This window comes from Rousettus aegyptiacus, unplaced genomic scaffold, assembly GCF_014176215.1.
Source record: "Rousettus aegyptiacus isolate mRouAeg1 unplaced genomic scaffold, mRouAeg1.p scaffold_m13_p_8, whole genome shotgun sequence".
Classification (NCBI taxonomy): Eukaryota; Metazoa; Chordata; class Mammalia; order Chiroptera; family Pteropodidae; genus Rousettus; species Rousettus aegyptiacus.
Window position 1 is genome coordinate 87,398,952 of NW_023416311.1, and position 21,008 is coordinate 87,419,959.

The 21,008-nt window shown below is 39.5% G+C and overlaps 1 protein-coding gene and 1 long non-coding RNA gene across 14 annotated transcripts in view; one reads left to right on the forward strand and one right to left on the reverse strand.

The window, feature by feature from the left end:
• ZNF131 (zinc finger protein 131) overlaps positions 1 to 7,834 on the reverse strand; it is a 29,353-nt gene extending 21,519 nt beyond the window's left edge. For 2 of the 10 annotated variants that reach the window (XM_016161139.2, XM_016161135.2), the window contains exons 1-3: positions 7,166 to 7,260; positions 6,560 to 6,698; positions 5,419 to 5,520 (exon numbers count right to left, since the gene is read on the reverse strand). In XM_016161139.2, the coding sequence (XP_016016625.1) occupies positions 5,419 to 5,520; positions 6,560 to 6,683 (226 nt within the window). In that variant the 5' untranslated portion in view covers positions 6,684 to 6,698; positions 7,166 to 7,260. The other 8 variants (XM_036225695.1, XM_016161136.2, XM_016161133.2 and 5 more) reach the window with 7 other exon arrangements.
• Positions 7,307 to 20,686, forward strand: LOC107518972. 4 transcript variants are annotated; one of them, XR_004952532.1, is made up of 5 exons: positions 7,398 to 7,477; positions 7,961 to 10,148; positions 18,553 to 18,638; positions 19,240 to 19,374; positions 20,089 to 20,686. It is a non-coding gene; the product is annotated as an uncharacterized LOC107518972 (long non-coding RNA). The 4 variants fall into 4 exon arrangements; XR_004952534.1 differs by lacking the exon at positions 7,961 to 10,148 and having other exon boundaries at positions 7,307 to 7,477; XR_004952531.1 differs by lacking the exon at positions 7,398 to 7,477 and having other exon boundaries at positions 7,607 to 10,148.
• The last annotated feature ends 322 nt before the right edge of the window (positions 20,687 to 21,008 follow it).

Consider the following 21,008-nt stretch of genomic DNA (forward strand, 5'->3'; position numbering starts at 1 on the left):
TACAATATGCAAATGCACATAGGAAAATATTTTTGTTTTTCCCATGCACTTTGTATACATGAATGTGATCTTCAGGACAACAGTAAGAATACTGGTGGAATATCCACCATGCCCTATTTGTGTAAAGAAAGGATATCATTTAGGGAGTGAGCACTTTCGAGTTTGAGTTTAGTCCTGGCTCTCCGTGACCTGTGTGATTTGGGACAAATCAGATCTCTGGGTCTCAGCAAACTAATCTTCAAAATATCTGAAAGCAATCTGAATACTGAGAAACACTATAAAATATAATGTAATATGACTATATTACATGCTACCAAATAAGCAAACTAAAAATAACTGGAGTCAATGAAGAATAATGTTATCTGGATCCACTAAATCTTTTGTCTCCTGATTGTTATTCTTTATTATATTTAGTAGTCTGAGGGACGACTAGATTTTGCTTTTTTTTTTAAAGGGAGTTTTGACCAAATGTTCCAAAGTGAGCAAAAGTCCTTTCTAAAAACAATGCATAAATCTTTCCTGAAGTGAAACAAGATTTTGATTTTTAATCACACACACACACACACAGACACACACACATCAGGCCTAACTCTCTATATAAGTATTAACTCACTTATTCCTCATAACTCTATGAAGTACGTATTATTATAATCCTCATTTTACAGATGAGGAAATTGAGACACAGAAGTAAATTGCCAAAGGCACATAAAATGATAAAGCTAGAATCAAACCAATGGCACAACTCCAAGTCCATTGTAAAGGTTTTCAAATAGGATGATGGCAGGAAATGTTCCTGCTCAGAAGAGTTTAAGTGCCCACGGTCTCATTCACTACAGGCCGGCAATCTCCTATTTATAATTCCAAGTTCCCCAAATCTCTTAAAACCAGTTTTCTCATAAATTTGGCATCAAAATTTGATCTGAACTGACACAGTATTTATCATCTTTATTCCAATTAGAGTAAATATTAATATGCTATGCTGCCAAAATATTATTTGATTACAGTGTGTTTCCTTAGACTCCACTGGGAGTATTTTATAATATACAAACTGCATTATCTTTAGAAAATTCTAAAAATCTGTAATTTCAAGAAATATTTGGCCTCAGGATTTGAGTATGTAGACTGCACCCAATTTTGGTTAATCAGAAGCACCTGCAGACTTAATAAAAGGACAGGTCCCTGACCCCTAGAATCAAAATTAGGATAGGAACTGTATTGTTTGTTTGTTTGTTTTTAATAAACATCCTTGGGTGCTTCTTATGTGGCCAGTCTAACACCGGCCATATAAACTAACCACTGACTTAATTACCTTCCATGAATGAAAATGGTAACTCCTAACCAGGCAAGTGAAATGGTGGTAGATGCTCTAGGGTCACAAAAATATTTTATTCTCTGTCAGGACTAGTTTGGTAACTTTCAAATCTTAGCTCGTTTTCTCAATACCCTCCTTGCTTCTCTCATAATAGAAGTGTGCCATAGAATACAATTTTTATACACAAGTATCTAAGGAAAATGTTAATATTAACACCTTAACATGAGTCTTTTTTCACTAAGGAAGAAGCAAAGGGCAGCATTCTGGCATTTCTCCAGTTTTAGGGAACTCTCCTAACTGGTGGAAACTCTTCTCAAAAAGGATGCATGAATGTGTACTTAGATGTTTTCTCCTTGACAGTACAGGCTAAAATTTGACACAATGGTAGAATTTATATCAAAGAGAGAACTAGTTGCTTATGGATCTGGTTTCAGGAAGAGTAGAGAAAGAATAGACTTAGAAAATTGGAGGCTTAGGTTAGGAGAAAGCTATGTGTTCTGAACAGGAAATGCATGTTGAAGATTTTACGTGGTGTGAATTCAAGTCATAAAACCACAAAGCAATTGGCTTTGAGGACAAGAATTCTGAAGTGAAGCCGAATGTAAACCTGTGGTTCTAATCAAAGGTAACTTACTTTACCAGGAACCGAGAAAACAGGGAGGTAATTCAGCTTGCATCTAATGACAGTTTTAGTCAGAGCATACTAGAATTCAAGTTTATTTTACATATATGTCATTTGCTTGTATAAAACTCAATAAAGGCAGTGGTTCTCAACATTGGCTGCACACTGAAATCGTCCTAGGGCAGCGCTGCCTTAACTTTGCTTAGACAAATCATTTGAGGATCCTGCCCTGCTTCAGGGGGTCTAGGGTAGAGACTGAAGAGTCTACATTTCTAACAAGCTTCTAGATCACGCCCAGGCATCACTGGTCCTTGGACCACACATTGAATAACAAGGACCTAAAGAACTTTTAAATACAGATGCTGGAATCCCACCCTTCAAAGACTGATTTTATTGATTTGTAGATACAGCATGGGCACTGGTATTTGCAAAAGCTCCCCTGATGTTTCTAATGGGCTGCTAAGGACAGTAACCATCACTATGTTTTTATTCACATTTTATATGTAGGGGTTCCAGTTCTAGCTAAGATGAAGAAAGCACACTCTACCCTATCTTCCCTACTGACTACAACTAAAAATCCTGGACAGAATATACATAAAGCCAATATACAAGGATTCTGAAAAATACATGGAAGCCAGAAGACTGGAGAGAGAAATCAAAACTCAAAAAACAGTGAGCCTCCTGGTTTTTCTTTTTCCTCCCACATACCCCAGCTTAGACCTGAGGACAACCCAAATCCCATAACTATGTAGCAGGTGCAGATAGAAAAAGCTCTAAGAGAAACTCTTTCTGGCTAGAGACCCAGGAAAGAAGATGGAGAGTGTGGGAGTGTGAGGGGATACTTGGTTTTTATTCCTCTCGGCCCTGCCTCACAGCAAGCCCCAGTTCTGATGCTGCACACCTATGGCTGGTGGCCACCAAGCAAGCACCTAAACTCTAAGAGAAAGTTCTCTCTGACAGAACTAGGAAAGAGACTATAATCTGAAGAGCAAGAGAATTCTTGTCATTTTTCTTCTTTTCTCTCTCCACTCTGTTCGAGAAGTAGATCCCATGGTGGGAGGTATAAATAGCATAGGGAAGCTAAAACCTGTTTTTTAGCTTAATAATCAGGAAAAGGATCTCCTGGGAGCTAAAGTGCAGAGAAAATCAAGAGAGAGCTAGAGAAAGGTCTTCTGTGTATGTAGTCTCAAGCTCACCACTGAGCTGCACGCATGTGCAACTGACTTGTATGACATAGCAAAGGCTTTGAGAACTGCACTTCAGCGTGAACTACTACCCAAGTCAGCACACCTAGGACCTGAATAGCACAACAAAAGTTTTGAAAACTAAATTGGAATTGGATCTACAGCCCGCATAAGGTAGTATGAATCTACCCTGGTTGACTGTGTCCTAAAATAAAACAAACTAAACCAAAACAGCAAAAGCATCCTCTAGAGGATTTTAACAGCACCCAGAATGTGATGACATAATATCTGAAATACTCATGACATAGTCCAAACTACTTATCATATTTCCAGATTAAAAAAAAATAAAGCCAAGATGCCCAAGGTTACACAACTGACACAGAGGAAAGCAAAGACCATAACTCAGGTTTTCCAATTACACCTGCAGGGCTTTCTCTATAGCCAGGTGACCTAGGCAGACAGCACAGCAATCTCAAAGTTAATGGCTTAAGACACTGAGCCAAACTAATTCTTTAAACGTGAATGTGGCAAACAAAAAAAATAGAAAAGAGAGTTCTTACACTTCACTTTTTTTTCTGTCTACAGTTTAAATACTAAAAACTTGTGTGCTGTATTATAAAGGACACAGCAGGTCAGAGATACTTAGAGGTATAAGACACAATCCCAAAGTGATTAGCCTTCAGAAGAGAAGACCCTACTTCTCCAGATAGTACAGTACTCCTTGCTTCACTAGCAATCTAGATTCTAGCCAGGGCCATTTATTTTTTTTTAACTTTTCAAAATTCTGCTGAGACGTCAACTCCTCTTTGAAATTTTTTCTAGCTCTCTAAGGTAGACTAACCACTCATTCTCCCTCCTCAGTGACACCATTCCACACTAAATGTCTCTGCAACATTTTTGCACTTTCTTTACCTGTTGCTTATCCATGATTAAATCTGCATTTTTTTTTTTAAGGTCTTAGTCCTCAATTCATTTCATGGGTCTAATATGGTACATATATATAATATATAACTGATAAATAGCCCCATTAAGCTTTGACAATACACTAAATACTATGCCAGGCACTCTGCATGCATGTTATTTCAATTAATCAAGCCTATTAACCCAGTTTTCAGATGAGGGGGCTAATATGCAATTGAGATAAAGTAACCTTCCTGGGGTCACAAAGTACTTCAGGTGACTAAATGGAAATCTTACCTTGTAATAAAAACCAGTATCATCAAGGTAGCTAGATTCTCACGGTAGTAAGCTTTGTGGATTTCCATTATGCCTATGCTCTGTCCATAGCAGACAATTAAAAGATAACCTACCTATGGACACAGTAGCTAGAATGCTAGATAGGGAATGTACCAAAATTAAACCTGAATCTGGCAAACAACAAAAATAGAAAAGAGCAAATATACAAGGACTCTATATTTTCTTTACATTTTCTTTACTCCCATAGGCACGAAAAATTTTCCAAGGGAATAGTGTTTCTAGGCAACCCATTCCTAACAAAGAACATATACACCGTGAAAGAAATACAAAACCACAACTCAAGAACCTTGAAAGAAGCTAAAATTTTGTTATTTATGTAGATAAATTGATTTATTTCCTACAGTTTTGAACTGAGAATCCTTTGCTAGCTGGGCAACATTGGGCAAGTAACATTTGGAGCCTGTTCCCTGATGTGTAAATTGGAAATAATATCACTTACTTCAAAGGATTGCTGTGAACCTCATAAAATGCGCATAAACTACATAGCACAATACCTGGCCTTTGGTGAGCTTTTATTACAGAAAAGTCAAGCAAGTACAAAAAATCACTTACTATTGTTAAGACAATATCTAGTGAATAACTCCTTCCATCCCAGACCTTCTATAATTATCAGAACTTCTGAATGCTACTTCAGTTCACCTTTCTTAACCCTTTGCATATTATGACAGCCAACTTCACAATGTGCATGTCAATTGGACCTCTGCTAATAAAGGCCTCTACCTACTCTGTAGCATCCCCACCAGTTTGAACAAAGATGGAAATTTACTTGTAATACATGTTTTCGAAAGACAGTAAACACTGGCTTTTAGCAGTGGAAAAGACTCCTTTAAAAGACCAACATCTACCATCTAACCTAAGAGTTTTTCCTGGCAGATCATTTTACTACTTTACTGAAAGTAAGAATTCTCAGGTGTCAAACAATTTATCCAGCCACCTAACAGGAACTATCATGCCTATGTCCCATGGTATCTTGCTAACCTGACTGTCTAAAATGTCATCAATTATAATTCTTGCTAAGCATTGTATTTAAAACAAATATTTACCTTCTATCTCCACCAAAGGTTCCTGAGTAAACTCTTGAAAGAATTTGTAGAAGAACTTACTGCAAGCAGCCAAAACAGCCTTGTGGGCCTTAAAATGGTGACCTAGGTAAAAAGAAAATAAAATCATACATAGCCACAAAAATCAAATGTAAAACTGGAAAACAAATTAGAAAATTATATAAAGTAGATCTTTATGGTATAATTATAAAATTATACAGATTACTGAACTCAAGTCACAATATTCTTGGCAGCTATCTTGACAAATTTTAATCTCTATTAGACAAAGACAGATCTTTACCTCAAAGATCCTATTATATCAGTTTTATAAAGGCCAGGTTATAACACTCCAGGAGATAAGGAACCTCCTACCACTTAAGAGTGAAAAATATAGTCTATTAAGTTGAAACTACTAAACATAAAAACAATGCAAAAGACTATATAGATCATTTTAAAAGAGGGAAGGGGAAAGCCACAGAACAAGCACAAAGCTAGATGTGTTTGCTATGAGAAATATTTTAATGTGTACAATATTTAGAAGTTCGATCTACAGTAGATCTACTATAAAAAATGTAACTACCTTTGAGAAACCAATTTTTACTCAATGGAAAGACACCCAAGCTGAGTTTGCCTCCAATAAATGACAACACCCAAAATTGATAAAGTCCCCATTTTATTATGGGAGTTTCCAAAGAGCGTACCAGTGTAGAAAGGATTTTCTCACATTCTCCCTCCAAGACCATCTGAGAAAGCAGAAAAAAAACACAACACTTCCCAAATGACTCCTGTGAGATATTCCTCAAAGTAGCTTATCAATAGAAAACTATTAACCACACATTTAGAGACGCCCTCCCTATCCCCACAACATAATCCTGCACTCAAGTGTTCAATGGGAAAACTTCAAACGGTACAAAGAGTTAAAATGCCATAGTTATGTTGAAAACCTGCCTGGCCCGCCAACTAGCCTTCTGCAGCATGGTCTAAGTGAGCTGACACTGACAAGTGACCACAGGTCCCAGCGCACTCTCTCCGTTGACTTTTGATAGCGAGCCCACAGAGGGTGGGTAAAACAGGCGGGTGGGGGAAAGGGAGATAAGAACTGAAGCCACAAATTCACTCTCCTCTGTCCCACTACTCCACTCACCGTCGACAATCAGGGTGATGTCAGTAAACCGGTCCTGCTCTCGCTGTTCATTCAACCGGTCCAGGATCATTTTATGGTGTTCAGGGAACTCCTGAAGGCATTCCATCGTCTCTTCGGCCTCCATGGCCGTCGGGTTGCTCTACAAAAGAGGAGCATGATAATGTACACCCATGAACTCGGGCTGCGGAACAAAACCCCTAAAACATAAAACAACAAAACCCCAAACCTCAGCAACGTGAAAGGAGGGGGAGGGGGAGGCAAGAGGAGAGGAAGGCGAGGGAAGAAAGAAAGGCGAGCCGGGTGGCTGCCGCGCGTTGGGGGCTGGAGCCGCGGCCGCGGGACTCCGAGCCTGACCTAATTGGAGTCGGGAAACGCGAGCTGGAGCGGGTGGGCACGGCGCCGGAGGCGCCGGGGTGCGCAAGTCCGGCAGCGGAGGGGGCCCGACCGCCGCGGCGGCTCTCTAACGGCCCGCCAAGCCCTTCTGCCCGGCCCTGGCTCCCGCCGCCCCAGGACCCGGTCCGGCCCGCGGCCCACAACGACTCCTGGGTCGCCTCTCCCTCCCCCGCCCCCCCTCTTCTCCCCCGCCCCGACCGGGCCGGCACTCACTCAGGGAAGGAGGAGCAGCCCGGGCCTGCGCGTCACTTACGTCGACGTACGGCGTCACCGCGTCGGGCTTCGGCTGACGCGGACGCCTACCGAGCGCAGATTACGCCGGGGACAGGTGACGCCCCCTACACCCCCCCCCGTAGTGGGGAGGGGCCAACCCCGGGGATTTGGCGCTGGGCGAGAACAAGGCCGCGCGCGCTGGGCAGAGGATGGCGGGCTACTGGGGGTTGGGCCCATTCAGGACCGGCTGGGTCGGGGAGGGGTCTTAAAGCACCGCCCTCCCACCTTCCACCCACCCCCGCCTGACTCCAGGTAGGAGCGCTTCCATCCGGACTTCAGAATTAACTCAGTGCGGTCCGGGTGTGCCTTTATTCCGCGGCTCCTCCGGCCCCGCCCCGCCCCGCCCCCTTTCCTCCCTAGGTCGGCCCGCCTTACCCAGCTTGTGATCCTCCCTTTCTCCTCTCCGTCCCTCAAAACCTTTCCTTCCCTGCTCTCCCCTCCCAGGGCGTAACTGGCCGCACACCTCTCCCTACCCCTAAACAGCGCCTCTCCCTCCATTTCCTCGCGAGTGCCTGGGCGCTCTCTCCGCTCGGGTCCGGCCGGCGCACGTGCGCTCGCTCTGAGACCCGGGCGGCTGCGCCGTGGGCTGCGGCGGCCACGGGCGCGAGCACGTTCGGCCGCCTGGGATCTTCCTCCCGGGTGCCCGCCCTCTCCATGTTCAGCCGGCAGCACGTGTTTGCTGGGCTCAGGATCTGTGTCTGCTCGGATTGTTTACACATGGTGCTCTTGCCACAGCACTCCACCTTCTGCCCACCGCGCTGAAAGAGGCCAGTGACCCTGTGCAGCCTCTTGTGACTGGTTCCTTCATCCATCCGAAAAAAAAATGTTTTTGAAAGACAATAAGGTAGTTGAGATTTATTCTTTAAAAAGAAAAGAGAGTGGGAATTAAGGAAGAATTCAAATAGCAACAGTGAATGTGATTATTTCAACAGACATTGATTTATTAAGAGTCACTGCTGTGCTAGATACTGTTTAAGGGACTGGTGAATCCAGTGGTGAACAAAGCGTATTTGGTGTTTACCTTTCGAATGTTAGTCTGATAGAATAGATAGATATTTTGAACAGTTAATTGCATGGAGACTCACTGCTGAGTGTTATGAGATGTGAACAAAGTAATCTGGGACTCAAGGAAAGCTAGTAACCTTTAAGAAGCAATGTGAAGTCTGAGTGTTCTTAGCCAAGGGGCACTGAGATGATAGCATTCCAGGAACTGAAAGAATGTTGCTGGGACAGACTCACAGGGGCCTTGTAACATTGTTAAAGATATAAGATATTATTATCACAAAAGGAAGCCTTGAAGATTGAGCAGAATAGTGACATCGTAAGGTTTACTTTTAGAGAGAATTCTAGCCTCAGTATGGAGAATCTCTTAAATGGGACAAGATGCAAGAGGAGAGACCAGTTGAGAGGCTGTTAGTAATCTAGATGAAATCATCGTGGCAAATGGGATTAGAGAACAGGATGGAATCTAGAGATAAGAATCAATATTGGTTGGAAAGTATGTCACAGATACTAAATACATAAAGTTGAATATGTATCAGAAGAACAGTCAAGGATGATGTCTAGATTTCTGGCTTAAGCTGGTGGATTGTGGGTACCATTACCAAAATATGGAATACAACTAAAGGAACTGGTTGGGAAGAGAGAGTTGGGAAGTGAGGGATAATTTTAAGGTGACAACTAAATTGAGATGATGTCAACAAGGCACTTTATATGTGGACCTGAATAGAGTCTAGGGGGAAAGGCTAACCTTAGAGATTTTTAGCATAAAGTGGATATTGAAGCCATGGAAATAGAAGAAGAGATTGTTTAAAGAGACTCTACAAAGATGATAGACTAGCAGCTTGTAGGTTGAATTGGACTCCTAACGTTTTAATATTATCATTCAATTTTTTTTAAGTTGAAGAAATTGCACATAGAAATGGGCTTTTTGAAAATTCCATTATATAGGGTCACTTTCCTATACAACAATCATTGGCTTAAACCAAATGAAAACTGCCCTCTCCATATGGGATATAGGCTATTCAGTTCACCACGGCCCCCAACACTTTCTAATGTCTTAAGACTCAGATTACATCATTCATTTTTACCTGCCTCGTTGCTAAAGCACTTGAGTTTGAACTTTTAGTTTGTAGAGTCAGAATGCAAGAGGGTGTAGGACTTAATCCCTTGTGTGGGAAAGGAAAGGAAGAACCTGAAAGGACAGTATGACAGCTGGAGAAAGGAAAAGCAGAGGAGTATGACATCAGAGAGGTCAGTGTTTCAAAAGAAAGGGTATGCTCAGCAATGACAAATACTATCGAGTGGTCAAGCTAAAAATTAGGAATAATCCATTAGATTTAGTATTATGGTTGTCTTTGGTAGAAGACCTTAGTAATAACAATTTAAATTAAATTCTTCAGGGGTTAGGGTGAGAATTCAATATCCAAGTAGGTTAAGGAATAACTAAAAGAAGTCGCAATAACAGTGATGGAACTCATTAAAAAATAAAGAGGAGAGAGAGGAATACCTGGAGAGAGTGATGGGTCAGGCTAGTTTTGGTTTTTGTCTTTTGAGATGGGAGAAACTTAAGCAATTTAAATGCTAATAGGGAAAGATCTAGCAGAAGATGATAAAAATACATGAGAGAAAGAGGCTAGGTGTGTAAGAGAGGAAGAGACTACAGAAGATGAAGTTGAAAGGATAGGTGAATGAATCAACCTTAGAAGGAAGTACATCTGTTATCACTAAAAGTATTAATAGTTTGGATGCTTTTAAGACTGTAAATTTGTTTTCAAGGAGTTGAGAAAATTCGTAACTGAAAAACTTCACTGTGAGGTGAACATGATAACCACTACACTATGGAAACAGGACAGATTGAAAAACCTCTCTGAAAAACCTCTTTTTTCCATGAAATGGGTGGCCACGTCATCTAAAATCCAAGGTTAGAAGAAAAGGTGTGTGTGTGTGTTGGGGAAGAGAAGTCATTTAAAGCTGTGTAACAAATTGGCCCAAAATGTAGTGGCTTAAAACAATATTATTTCACAGTTTCTGTAGGTCAGAAATATAGATGTCACTTAACTGGGTTTTTAGAATCTCGTACAAGTTTCCAATCAAGGTGTCAGCTGGTGCTGCTGTCATCTCAAGGCTCAGTTGGGGAAAGATCTACTTACAGGATCACTTAAGTGATCGTTGACAGAATTCAGTTCCTCCTGGGCTGTTACTCTGAGGACTTCAGTTTGCAAGGTTTTCCTCCATGTGGGGCTCACCATAGGGAGTGACAGCTAGATTCCATCAGAGAGTGCAAAGGAGAGTGAGCAAGACAGAAGCCGAAGTCTTTTTGTAACCTGACCTCAGAAATGACATTCCATCACTTTTGCTGTATCCTATTTGTTAAAAGCAAGTCACCAGGTGTAGCCCAGAATCAATAGCATAAAGGGCATAATATCATCGGAGCGATCTCAGGAGCTGCCTACCACAGAACAGAATGGAAAATATTTGAAATGGATCTTGGATATAGTACTATCACAGTAGCATTAACAGGATCCAGTAGAAATTGGCGACCAGGAATTTATATAACAGTCTGCCAGACATTGTTATTTCCTCAGGAAGCATTCAGTAATCAGGTGCCTACAAAGATAAGTGATATAAGAATGAAATTAATGTTAAAACACAGTTCTCAGTGGTGCAGATTTTCTATCAGTTAATAATAATGGTTTATAGATGTCCTCTGGAGTTAAAATGGATTCTTCAAAATTAAGGGGAAAAATTAACAAATAGTCTGGCTACCTTAGTGATATTCCTTTATATATTTCAAGGCAATATTGGGAAGGAGGGAGCATGATGGTTAAGAGGTCAGTTTGAAAGATAGCCTGGGTTGAAGTCTTTATTTAACTTAATAGCTGGGTGACTTTGGGCAAGGTGTTTAACTTCATTAAACTTCCATTTCCTCACCTTTAAAATAGTATTGTTGTGGGAAGCTGATGAGACAACACCTGGAAGCACTTAGATTAGTACCTAGTATGTAGTAAGCTTTCAGTAAATAGTCTTCATTGTTATACTCCAGAATACGGTTTATATTGCTACCTGCTAAAAACTTTTTAAAAGTTAATTATGGCTTAAAATTGAGGTCGTCTTTGTGACTACAGAAAGGAACTAAAAATTCAGGATGTCCTTAATGACCCCAGATATAGCAGTCTTACTAGCCAGATTTTTTGAAGGGGCAAACAGTATTTTACATATGCCACAAATAAGAAATTGACAAGCTACTATTTCCTCCTTTTCTTCCTTTGGGCAACATGCTGGACTCAGGACAGTAGTATGTACTTGAGGGCAGTTACTTGGTTGCTTCCTAGCTTGTGGATGTTGGCCTTTACTCATATAGCAATCCAACTCTAAAGCTGGCTTGGAAACTCCAAGGTAGGAAGTACTCAATAATTCTTGTGGAGCTGGGAACGAAGGCAGGACAGTGGCCAAGTAGCAAAAATCCCAGAAGATAGCAGGCTAAGCGAAAGATGACACACAAGGCCCAGAAGTTTCCTTTTAAGCATTGTTGTCCCAAGTGGCTACTAAATCTTGAGTGTTAAAGTTCAGCCCTGGTCCCATCTTGGTATAACAACAGTATAAAATGTAATAATGTCCGGATGTGGAAATGGTTACTGTTCTCCTGGAAGTTGGAGAAACTGCAGAATCTTATTGTCAAAGGGTCCTTAAAAATCCAAGCACTGCTGCTTTTGTTTTTTTATTTTTATTGCAAACAAGGAACCCACAGGACTCCACTCCCTCCCCACCTTGGTGTCTCTGTGGATCTTCCTCTTTTCCTTGGCCTGTTAATAATATTAGAGTACCCCAGTCTGTTATTTTTAATCTCATTCTAATATATTTGAGATTAAATCTGTCACGTTAATGCTTCTTTTCTATTTGTCTTACTGTTCTGTGTCACTTCTTTCTCCTTTCTTGCCTTATTTTGGGTTGATTTTTTAAATTATTAAAACCTCCAAGATGACTTCCAAACAGGGCCAGGACTAGGGTGAGGTGATGGAGGCACTTGCCTGTGGTGACAAATTTAAGAGGGGACTAAAACTCAAATAATATTTTTATTTAATTTTTTTTTTAAGCAAAATGAATGCAAGACTTACACTTCCAAGATGAAGTAAATGTACTTTTTCCTATTTCTCTTACTAAGCACAACTTAAAACTTTGGGCATTATATAAAAGAGTTTTTAAACTAAAGTCATTTAAGGATGATTCATTTGACTTTTGAAAGTCAAAATACCAGAACATGAGTTTTCCATTCTGTTACTAGAACTCCTAAATTTCTATTCTACACATAATTTTGAGACTGCACTGCTGTTACTAAACTTCCAATGCACAATTTTCCCTCATGGTTTCCTAATTTAAAATTCTTATATGGAAAAATCTAGGTTAAATTCAATGAATGTATGTAGGTGGAGGGGGATGGGAGCATATCAACAGAAAAATCTATACCTCGATTTCTGACCTCATGAACCGATTTTATTAAGGATAAACCCAAGGGATGACTCAACCAGGGAACTCTAGAGCCATCCTAGGTGCTTGCTAGAGTAGATGAAAACTCTAGAATGTCCTAGAAACATCCAAGCTATCCCAGGCTCCCCGAGACTAGAAAATCCAAGGCCAAGTCTTTGGGACAGTGTGAGTTCCCTGGCACTCAGCTTTTATCCTCTTCTTATTTCATGCACTCTAGCTAGGTGATCCTACTCTTGGTCTTGCTTAACAAACCAGATACAGTACATATCTCCAGCTCAGACATTGATGTGCAGCTCCAGGCTCAGATGCCTCAAAACCACATCTTCTGCACATCAAATTTATTCTTACTGAAATTATATTCTTGATTATTGATACCTGCATCTACCCATTAGTAGAACAAGTCATAAACATGAAAAGCATTCCTTTTATCTCCCACTTTTCTCTCTCTCACACACACCTAATCAATTATTACCAACTCCTGTCAATTTTAAACCCTTAATAACTCTCAGTATATTTACTAACAAAATCTCTGGAAAGCCATTTGGCAATTTTTATGAAGAGGGTTTGACAGCTTCATATCTTTTCACAAATTGTACAGCATTATGTAAATTAAGGGTGCAATAAAATCCCCAAATTTTAAACTAAATAGATGTGTGAGTATAGGCATAGCAAAAAGTGATCAAAAAATGCAACAAAATGTTAACACTGGCTATCTTGTAATGATGGAGTGATAGAACCTTTTTCTTCCTACAAGGTTAGTATTTTCTAAATGTTTTACACTAAGCATATGCAATCATTAAACATGAGCTCCATCAAAAGATACCTTTTTTGTTCTCTTATGTATTCGAAGTGCCCAAAACAGTGTCATACAAAGAGTAGGTACTTAATAAGTATTTGTTGATTTTTTATAATACAAAAAATGATACGAACAGGAATAAATGTATTATAATTTCATTTCTTCCTCTACCTGGGTTATATCTTATTTTAATATAATTTTCATCCCTTACTTTAGACCTTTGGCCAAAAGATCAGCAGTGGCCATGCCTGCAGAAGTCATCCCTGGCTCTTGATTATTTTTCTGCAGACCTAACAAAAATTTGCTGTCTATTTTCTTTCACCTTCCCCAACAGACATTGTTAGGCAGGCTGGCCCAAAATGAGTTTTCAGAGAAGTGACATGAGCATCATGGTAGAATGTCCGTTTTTTTGTCTGTCCCCTCAACAACATTAATTTGGCAACCATACATAGACAAAGGTGCTTTTGTAGGAGCTCTGGGATCCAGCACCCACAGACATGGGAGGAAGTCTTGCCCACCTGTGTGTCAGGTAATAGGCATATAGCCCTGCTGTGGACCCTGCAATGGCCCATGAACCAGCTCAAGCCCCGCTTAGCTGTGGTCTGGTAGCCCCTGAAAAACGGTGTCTTAGACAATCACTAACGGATGAGAAGAGCCTTTGTAGACGTCCAAGTCTCCAGAGAAGTTCCAACACAGCACGGGAGCTAAAAAAAAAAAAAAAAAAAAAAAAAAAAAAAAAAAAAAAAAAAAAAAATCATCGTTTGGTTGCATTAGAGAGACTAGGAAAAGAGCTTGACTTTACCCGTGTCACCCCTTCCCCCAAGGCGGCACTGCTTAAAATCAAGGGAGATCTCCCGGCACATGATTTCTTTGGAAGAGGCGGGGCAGCAGCGGGGAGATGGAGAGAAGGGTGGATAGGGTGGGTAGGGGGAGACCGGGGCACAGTGAGAGTGTGTGTGAGTATCTTTTCCCCAGCTGTGTGGAGGCTGACAAAGAGGCAATCCTCTGGCTTAAGGCAGAGGGCTACTGAGCATGAGCAGAAAGCAGGCTGGAAACTGCAAGCTAGAGAAAAGCTACGAACTTGAGCTTTAGCGCCACCTTTGGGAAAACAAAAGAGACTGTCAGCACTAGGCCTGGTGGGTGGTTCATTATAGGCTTCAGAGAAGGCATACAAGCTTAAGAATTCTGCCACAAGAGGGAGCAAGAAGCGAGATGCAGGTGTACCTATGGAAGGTCTGAAATAGCCTCAGAATCTCCATCAGGGCTGACAGGCAATTCTCTCCTAGTTGATTTGTGAAGACTAGAGGGGGTGACTGCTGTTTCATATGCAGATGCATAAATGTAAAACTTAAAGGAACAGGAAAAATCGAGGAAGCATGACATTATCACTGGGTCACAATAATCTTCCAGTGACGAACACCAAAGACATGAAGATCTGTGATTTTCTTGATAAAGAATTTAAAATAGCTATTTTAAAGAAGTTTGGTGAGCTACAAGAAGACACAGAAAGACAATTTGGAGGGAAAGCAGGACAACAGTGAGTCAAGAAATAAAGGGAAACAAACAAACAAAAAATATCTTGAAACAAGTGGAAATACAACATACCAAAACTTACGGGCTGTAGCAAAAGCAGTTTCTCATCTTACTCTTTTCAGTATGTTGGCCAACACCAAACTATTCCCACTTTTTTAAACCTCAGGTCACTTTTCCTTCCATAAAAGATTCAGTGCCAAGTATACTTCTGTCAGCTCTGCAAGCAATTTTTCCTCACCATTGTTCTTTAATACTATACTGATCTAACCTGTAATTTGGTAAACAGTCAATTATTGAACCAACTCATCTGTGAAAAGAGGTTCAAATACATTCCCCCTACATCAGCTTTTCACAGCTAACAGCCCAAAGGTGTAAGCTAAATTCCTACAACACGTAAAAATGACACTGGGCTGTGGAGCAATTGTTTACTTCACTTATGATTTCTGGATGTTCCTGGGATCAGTTCTGAATGCATCATAAAATAAATGCTGCAGTGCCTGCTCAACTTTATGACTTACTAAATCCAGTAAACCTAATTTTGATAGGCATTTCCAGTTGCATGGTCAGTTGGTGCCTATGCCATAGATTGAATATATTGAGTCATGTGGCCTAAATGGCATGTTAGCTTTTTCTGCAGCTTTGTCCTGCTTTGGACAAGAGCTCTGTCTTCCTCTGGGTCCCATTCAACATTCAGAGAGACTTATGAGTCGCTGACTAAATGGATTGGAGTACTAATGTCGAGTGATTTATGCTGTCTTCAAAATTGAAAGAGTCCACAAGTTCTGTGCCTATTTGTGGTAAGGGGTTCAAGGCACAGTTATTTTTCCTTTAGTTTGTATGCTGCAGGTTACTAGAACCCTGAAAACTGTATCAAGGTGGCATGCCTAAATTTCTGTAGGATTTATAGTTTTTACTGGAATCCAGACGAGTAGCTGTTTGGTTATCTCTTCAATGTCTATAGAATCGGTAGTGATGGTCTCTTTTATTCCTGACATGAAATTATTAATTTGTCTCTGATCATATTTATTTCTTAGTAACCTTACTTAGAGGTTATCCATTTTGGCCTTGTTGATCATTTCTAATGTCTGTTTAATTTCTACATCATTAAAATTTATTTTTATAATTATTTACTTCTAATTTGGACTTAATTTCCATTTTTTCTAATCTTTTGAAATAGATGCTTAATTGATATTATAGTTACTAGTTTTTTTCTAACATACTAATTTAAAGATAAAAATTTATTTCTAAGCGTGTTTTTAGATGCATCCCTTGAGGTTGATGTTGAATATTCATTAAAAATCAGTTAAAAATTGTGATAATTTCCACTGTGATTTTTTTCATGGATATTTAAATGTATATTTCCAAATATCTGACATACTACAGTAATTTTTTGTTAATGATTTCCAACTTAATGTGACATCTGTTGAAATAATTTCAAGTGCCTATTGGAATTTAGGATAGAGATAGCTTTTTGAATTAATGGGAAAATGTTAATTATTCAGTACATATTGTGGAACATCCAATTAGCTACTGCTAGGGATAAACAAAGGTGGCTCCCTGCCTCACACTTTATTCCAAAATAAACTTCAGGTGAATAGAATAGTTAGTGAGTTTATTTAAATGAAAACATTTAATGCATATATGAATGAAAGATTTAAAGATATATATGGAAGAATGAACACATTAGAAGTATTATAGGATATTTTTGAAAACTACTGTTTTGTTACTGTTCATACTACAGGATTCTTAGCAAATTGACATCATTTATCCCTGTAAAAACTTACTATTGTATTTATTTTATTTTATTTCATTCTATTCTATTCTATTCTATTCTCTCATCTCCAATTGCCACTTCTACTCCTGCCCCACTCTAATTTTTCAATATTTTAAAAATTATGCATTCATGTAAATTTTAGGATTTTGGTGTGTGGATATGTTTTTGATGTATATGAATGGTACTTAGGTACATGTCTCTTTTCATTATTCATTTATCATGATTTTAAGATCAATATTTCTATACATACAACTTGTTTGTTTCATCTAACTGCTGCAGTATATTTTATAATAATACAAATGTTATATAAACATTTACCTAGTGATAAATACCTGGTTGCTTCCAACTCCCCCAGGTGACAATGCTGTGATGCATGTCATCATACATATACCTTGTGGATTAAATGGGATGTATTCTGTGAGTTCACGAGTGTGGTTTATAGGGACAGAGGGGAAAAGCATACAAAGCGTCCCCACATACAGCTCTTCAGAATTAACACTAACACCAGTTCTGAGGAAAGGTCTGTTCTCAAATCCTCACCACTTCTTTGAATTATTCACCTTTCTGATTTTTGCCTTTTTAACATAGTTTCATAGTCTTAACATTTATCTATAATGATTTTGAGCCTCTCATTGTGCACCCTTTAGCCAATTTGTATTACAGATTTCCCCTGCTCTCTGAAAGTAGTTTGTCCTTATGAAATCTCTTATCAACTGAAATGGCGCAAAGAAGCAATTACCGTAAGTTAATGTGGAAAAAATTTTGAGCATTCCCAGACCCAAAATAACCTACCAAATCATACCAAATAACACATAAAACCTGAAATAACACTAACATGGTAAAAGCAATAATGTTAAATAAAAACATTTGTGGCTGAAACTTTTCTGAAAGAAAAGGTTTATTGAGCCAGATGCCAGCCAGAAAAAGACCAGGTCCTGGGCATGAACCAGGTCTCAACCATAGCTGCCGGGCTAGGTGGAAAGACAAACATGTCCGCTATCTTGGAGTTGAGGGGCTTTTTTATAGAAACAGTTTGAGGAAGAAAGATATAAGCTGTTTTGAAAGAATTTACATTGGCTGTAGATATAAGGGTGGGTGAAGGTGAAGCAGGGCTAGTTCTGGGATAGGTGCAGAGTCCCTAAGGAACGGTGTCTGCTCCTTTGGATTGGTGGTGGGCAATAGTCTGGAAAGTTTATGGGTGAGCAAGGAGCACAGGCGCCTCATGGGTGGTGCCATCGGGGTATTTTCTTTAGATAATCGTGAAAATGGCCACCTAGAAGTTAATTGTTTCTACTTACATTCAGGAATGCAAGCTGTCTTTTCTTGTGTTTGCCCTGTACTTAACTGATTAACCTCTCCTGTCTTTTCCTTTCATCCTGCTGTAATTTAATTTATGGCATCTTGGAATTTTTTTCTTGTCAAAATAATAAATACACAGCCTGTATAAAGTAGAAATAATGTATGTACAGTGTAGTTTTACTTATTAAGAAGAATGACTGATCTCTCCTTAAGTATAAGATAACTTAATGGAACACCACGCTTTTTACACCCATCAATGCACTCAATAGACTTTTCATTTTACCTATTCATGGATGACTAAAAGAAACCGTTTTCTACTAGTAGAACCAATAGTAACTTCAGCAGCTTTCAAGATTTTTTCCTTCTGCATGTAAGAAATATGAATAGTAGACACAGGCAAGTTCAACTCATGCACAGTGTCTTCATTTCCTTCACCAGGATTGAACGCTTAATCATGTCCAAGATGAAGTACTCATCATTTTGCAGCCCGCCTCACCACCACCACCAAATGATATAATGGATCAGTGAGTTCTTTACAATACTATGGCTAACAACAATAATAATAATAATAATAATAATAATAAAACTGCGAGAGATGTTAAACAAGATTGCCAAATGTATAAATTGTTAAAGCCTAGGTGAGGGATACACTAGGGTTCGTTAAACTGGTTTTCTCTATGGGCATACTTGAATTTTTTCGTAACAATTTAAAATAAAAATCATCAAAAAGTGTCCAAGAGATATGAATATAAGTCAATCAAAACTTGATGATACAAAAACAGTTATGTTTATGTGTGTGTATAAAATAGATACACATACAAATTTGTTTAAAACTCCCTTGCGCTCCTAGGGCCAGATCCAGCAAACACAAATCATGAATATGCTGGAGTGACTATGCATCAGAATTCTCTCCGAACTTAAGAGTCCTAGAAAATTTAAAGGGAGATTCAGCCAACATTTATACCCAAGCGTGAGAATCCAAATACCTTCTCATTCCTGCCCTGCTATTATTATCATACATTTTACCAGTTGTACCTTGTTGGTGATTGATGCTAAACATTTGCAGTTGGACCTATTGCTGGTTCTAACTGTAGTAACTTTCTTTGTGATGCGCCCACAACACAGGCTAGCTGTGCCTCTTCGCTCCCTTGGATTTCAGCTGTGACTGGGTTCTAACAATTCTAAGTTGGCCTCGCCCTTTTAACCACCCAGGCAGTGTTCTTTATGCTGACTACCTTTGTCCCAATCCTCAACTCAGAGGTAAGTGTCCCAACTAGCTCACCTAAATCTTTCGATTAGCTTGAGCTTTCAATCATTTGCCATCTTACTAACTATTCTGTTGTTTGATTTTTTGTGTGTGTCTTGTTATGCCTTATTTATTATAGTCGCGTTTCCCTGCAGTTAAGCAAACAATAAAAATCTGACTTTGAAGGGAGGCATTTGGTTTAGAATGTTTCTTTCTGGTCATCAAATCAACTATGGCAATGCACATGGAGCTGGCTATATTCCGAATTGTCTCCTGACTGTTTTTGCTCTCTCATTAGGATATAAGATCTTAAAGCTGCAGCCAGTTCCTCATCTTTGTGTGTGTTACTCCCGTCATAGCTTCTGGAACATAGAAGGATAACACTTTCTAAGTGTTGGGAATGACTAGACTTTATTACAATAAGATAAATATCTAATTGAAATCTATAAGGTGTTTTGTCACCAGGCTGTTTGATGGATGAAGGCTGTATTAGAATGCAATATACCATTGATATAATGTGCTAAGGAAAAAATAATCCATTTAGACAAAGAATATTTTCCAAAAAGGCAGTATTTAACATTTGTTCTCATTAAGATTATAATTCTATCCGTGATAATCATAAGAATATTGAACAAATTAATTTCTGCCAGGTAATCCTAATTATTCACCTTTATTAATGAATACACTCATCAAAGCTACCTTGTAATAAGAGTTAATTGTCATTTCAGCGACGACAAAAGGAAACCTGAAGAGGCGAGATAACCTGCTTAGGATCACTAATCAGAAGGGGATGGAACTGCCTCTTTATCCAAGCAGTCTGTTTCTGGAACTTCTTGTGATTACACTGGTCTGAACACAGTCTGAAGTCCTTTGAACTGAACAATTTCACCAGGAGAAGAGAGCCTGGAGAAAGCGGAAGTCCAATTTAAGAACAGGGTCACCTTGCACAATTCATCCTTTGGCATTCTCCCAACCTTCCCCACCCCAAAGCATCCTCTGCTTGGCGACCTGGGTTTCAGTCTCTTTTCCAACACTAGCAGTATGATTTGGGGCTGTCTATAACCCAGTGTTCCCCAGTTTCTCTCTTCAGGTGTACTAGTAGTTTTTATTTTCAACCCTAATCCAATTTTTCATGAACAGAGGTTGACCCTGGATAATTTCATCCGAGATGATTGGTTTTTATGTTAGTATTATTAGGTCTTCTGATGCAGTTATTGTGCAGGCTGGAAAATTACTACTTGGCTATCACCCATGGGAACATAGGCTGTCACCCATAGGAACATAACATTCTAACAAGTTTTCTGCTTCTATACCCCCACTTGCACAACTGACCTGTGGGTTGACAGTTAGTAAATAGAAGAAAAACAGACTTTTGTGTTTAGACAGAATGAAGAATGGGGTTTAGGGCTTTAAAACTCTGTACCTCTATATTTCGGGCTGCTTAATTTGGGTTCTGTGTACCCCTGACAGACCCAGCTGGCTGAATAAAGAGAGTGTTTCCTATAACTCACTGATTTCTGGTGGTCCGTGTGTCTATCAGGGGCTGGCGGCTACAACATTATCTTTTAGGATTAATGTCACCGCCCAAAGAGGCCAGGGGAGCATTAAACCCCTTGGGATGGGAACTTCCGAGTCCCAGGTACTCAGT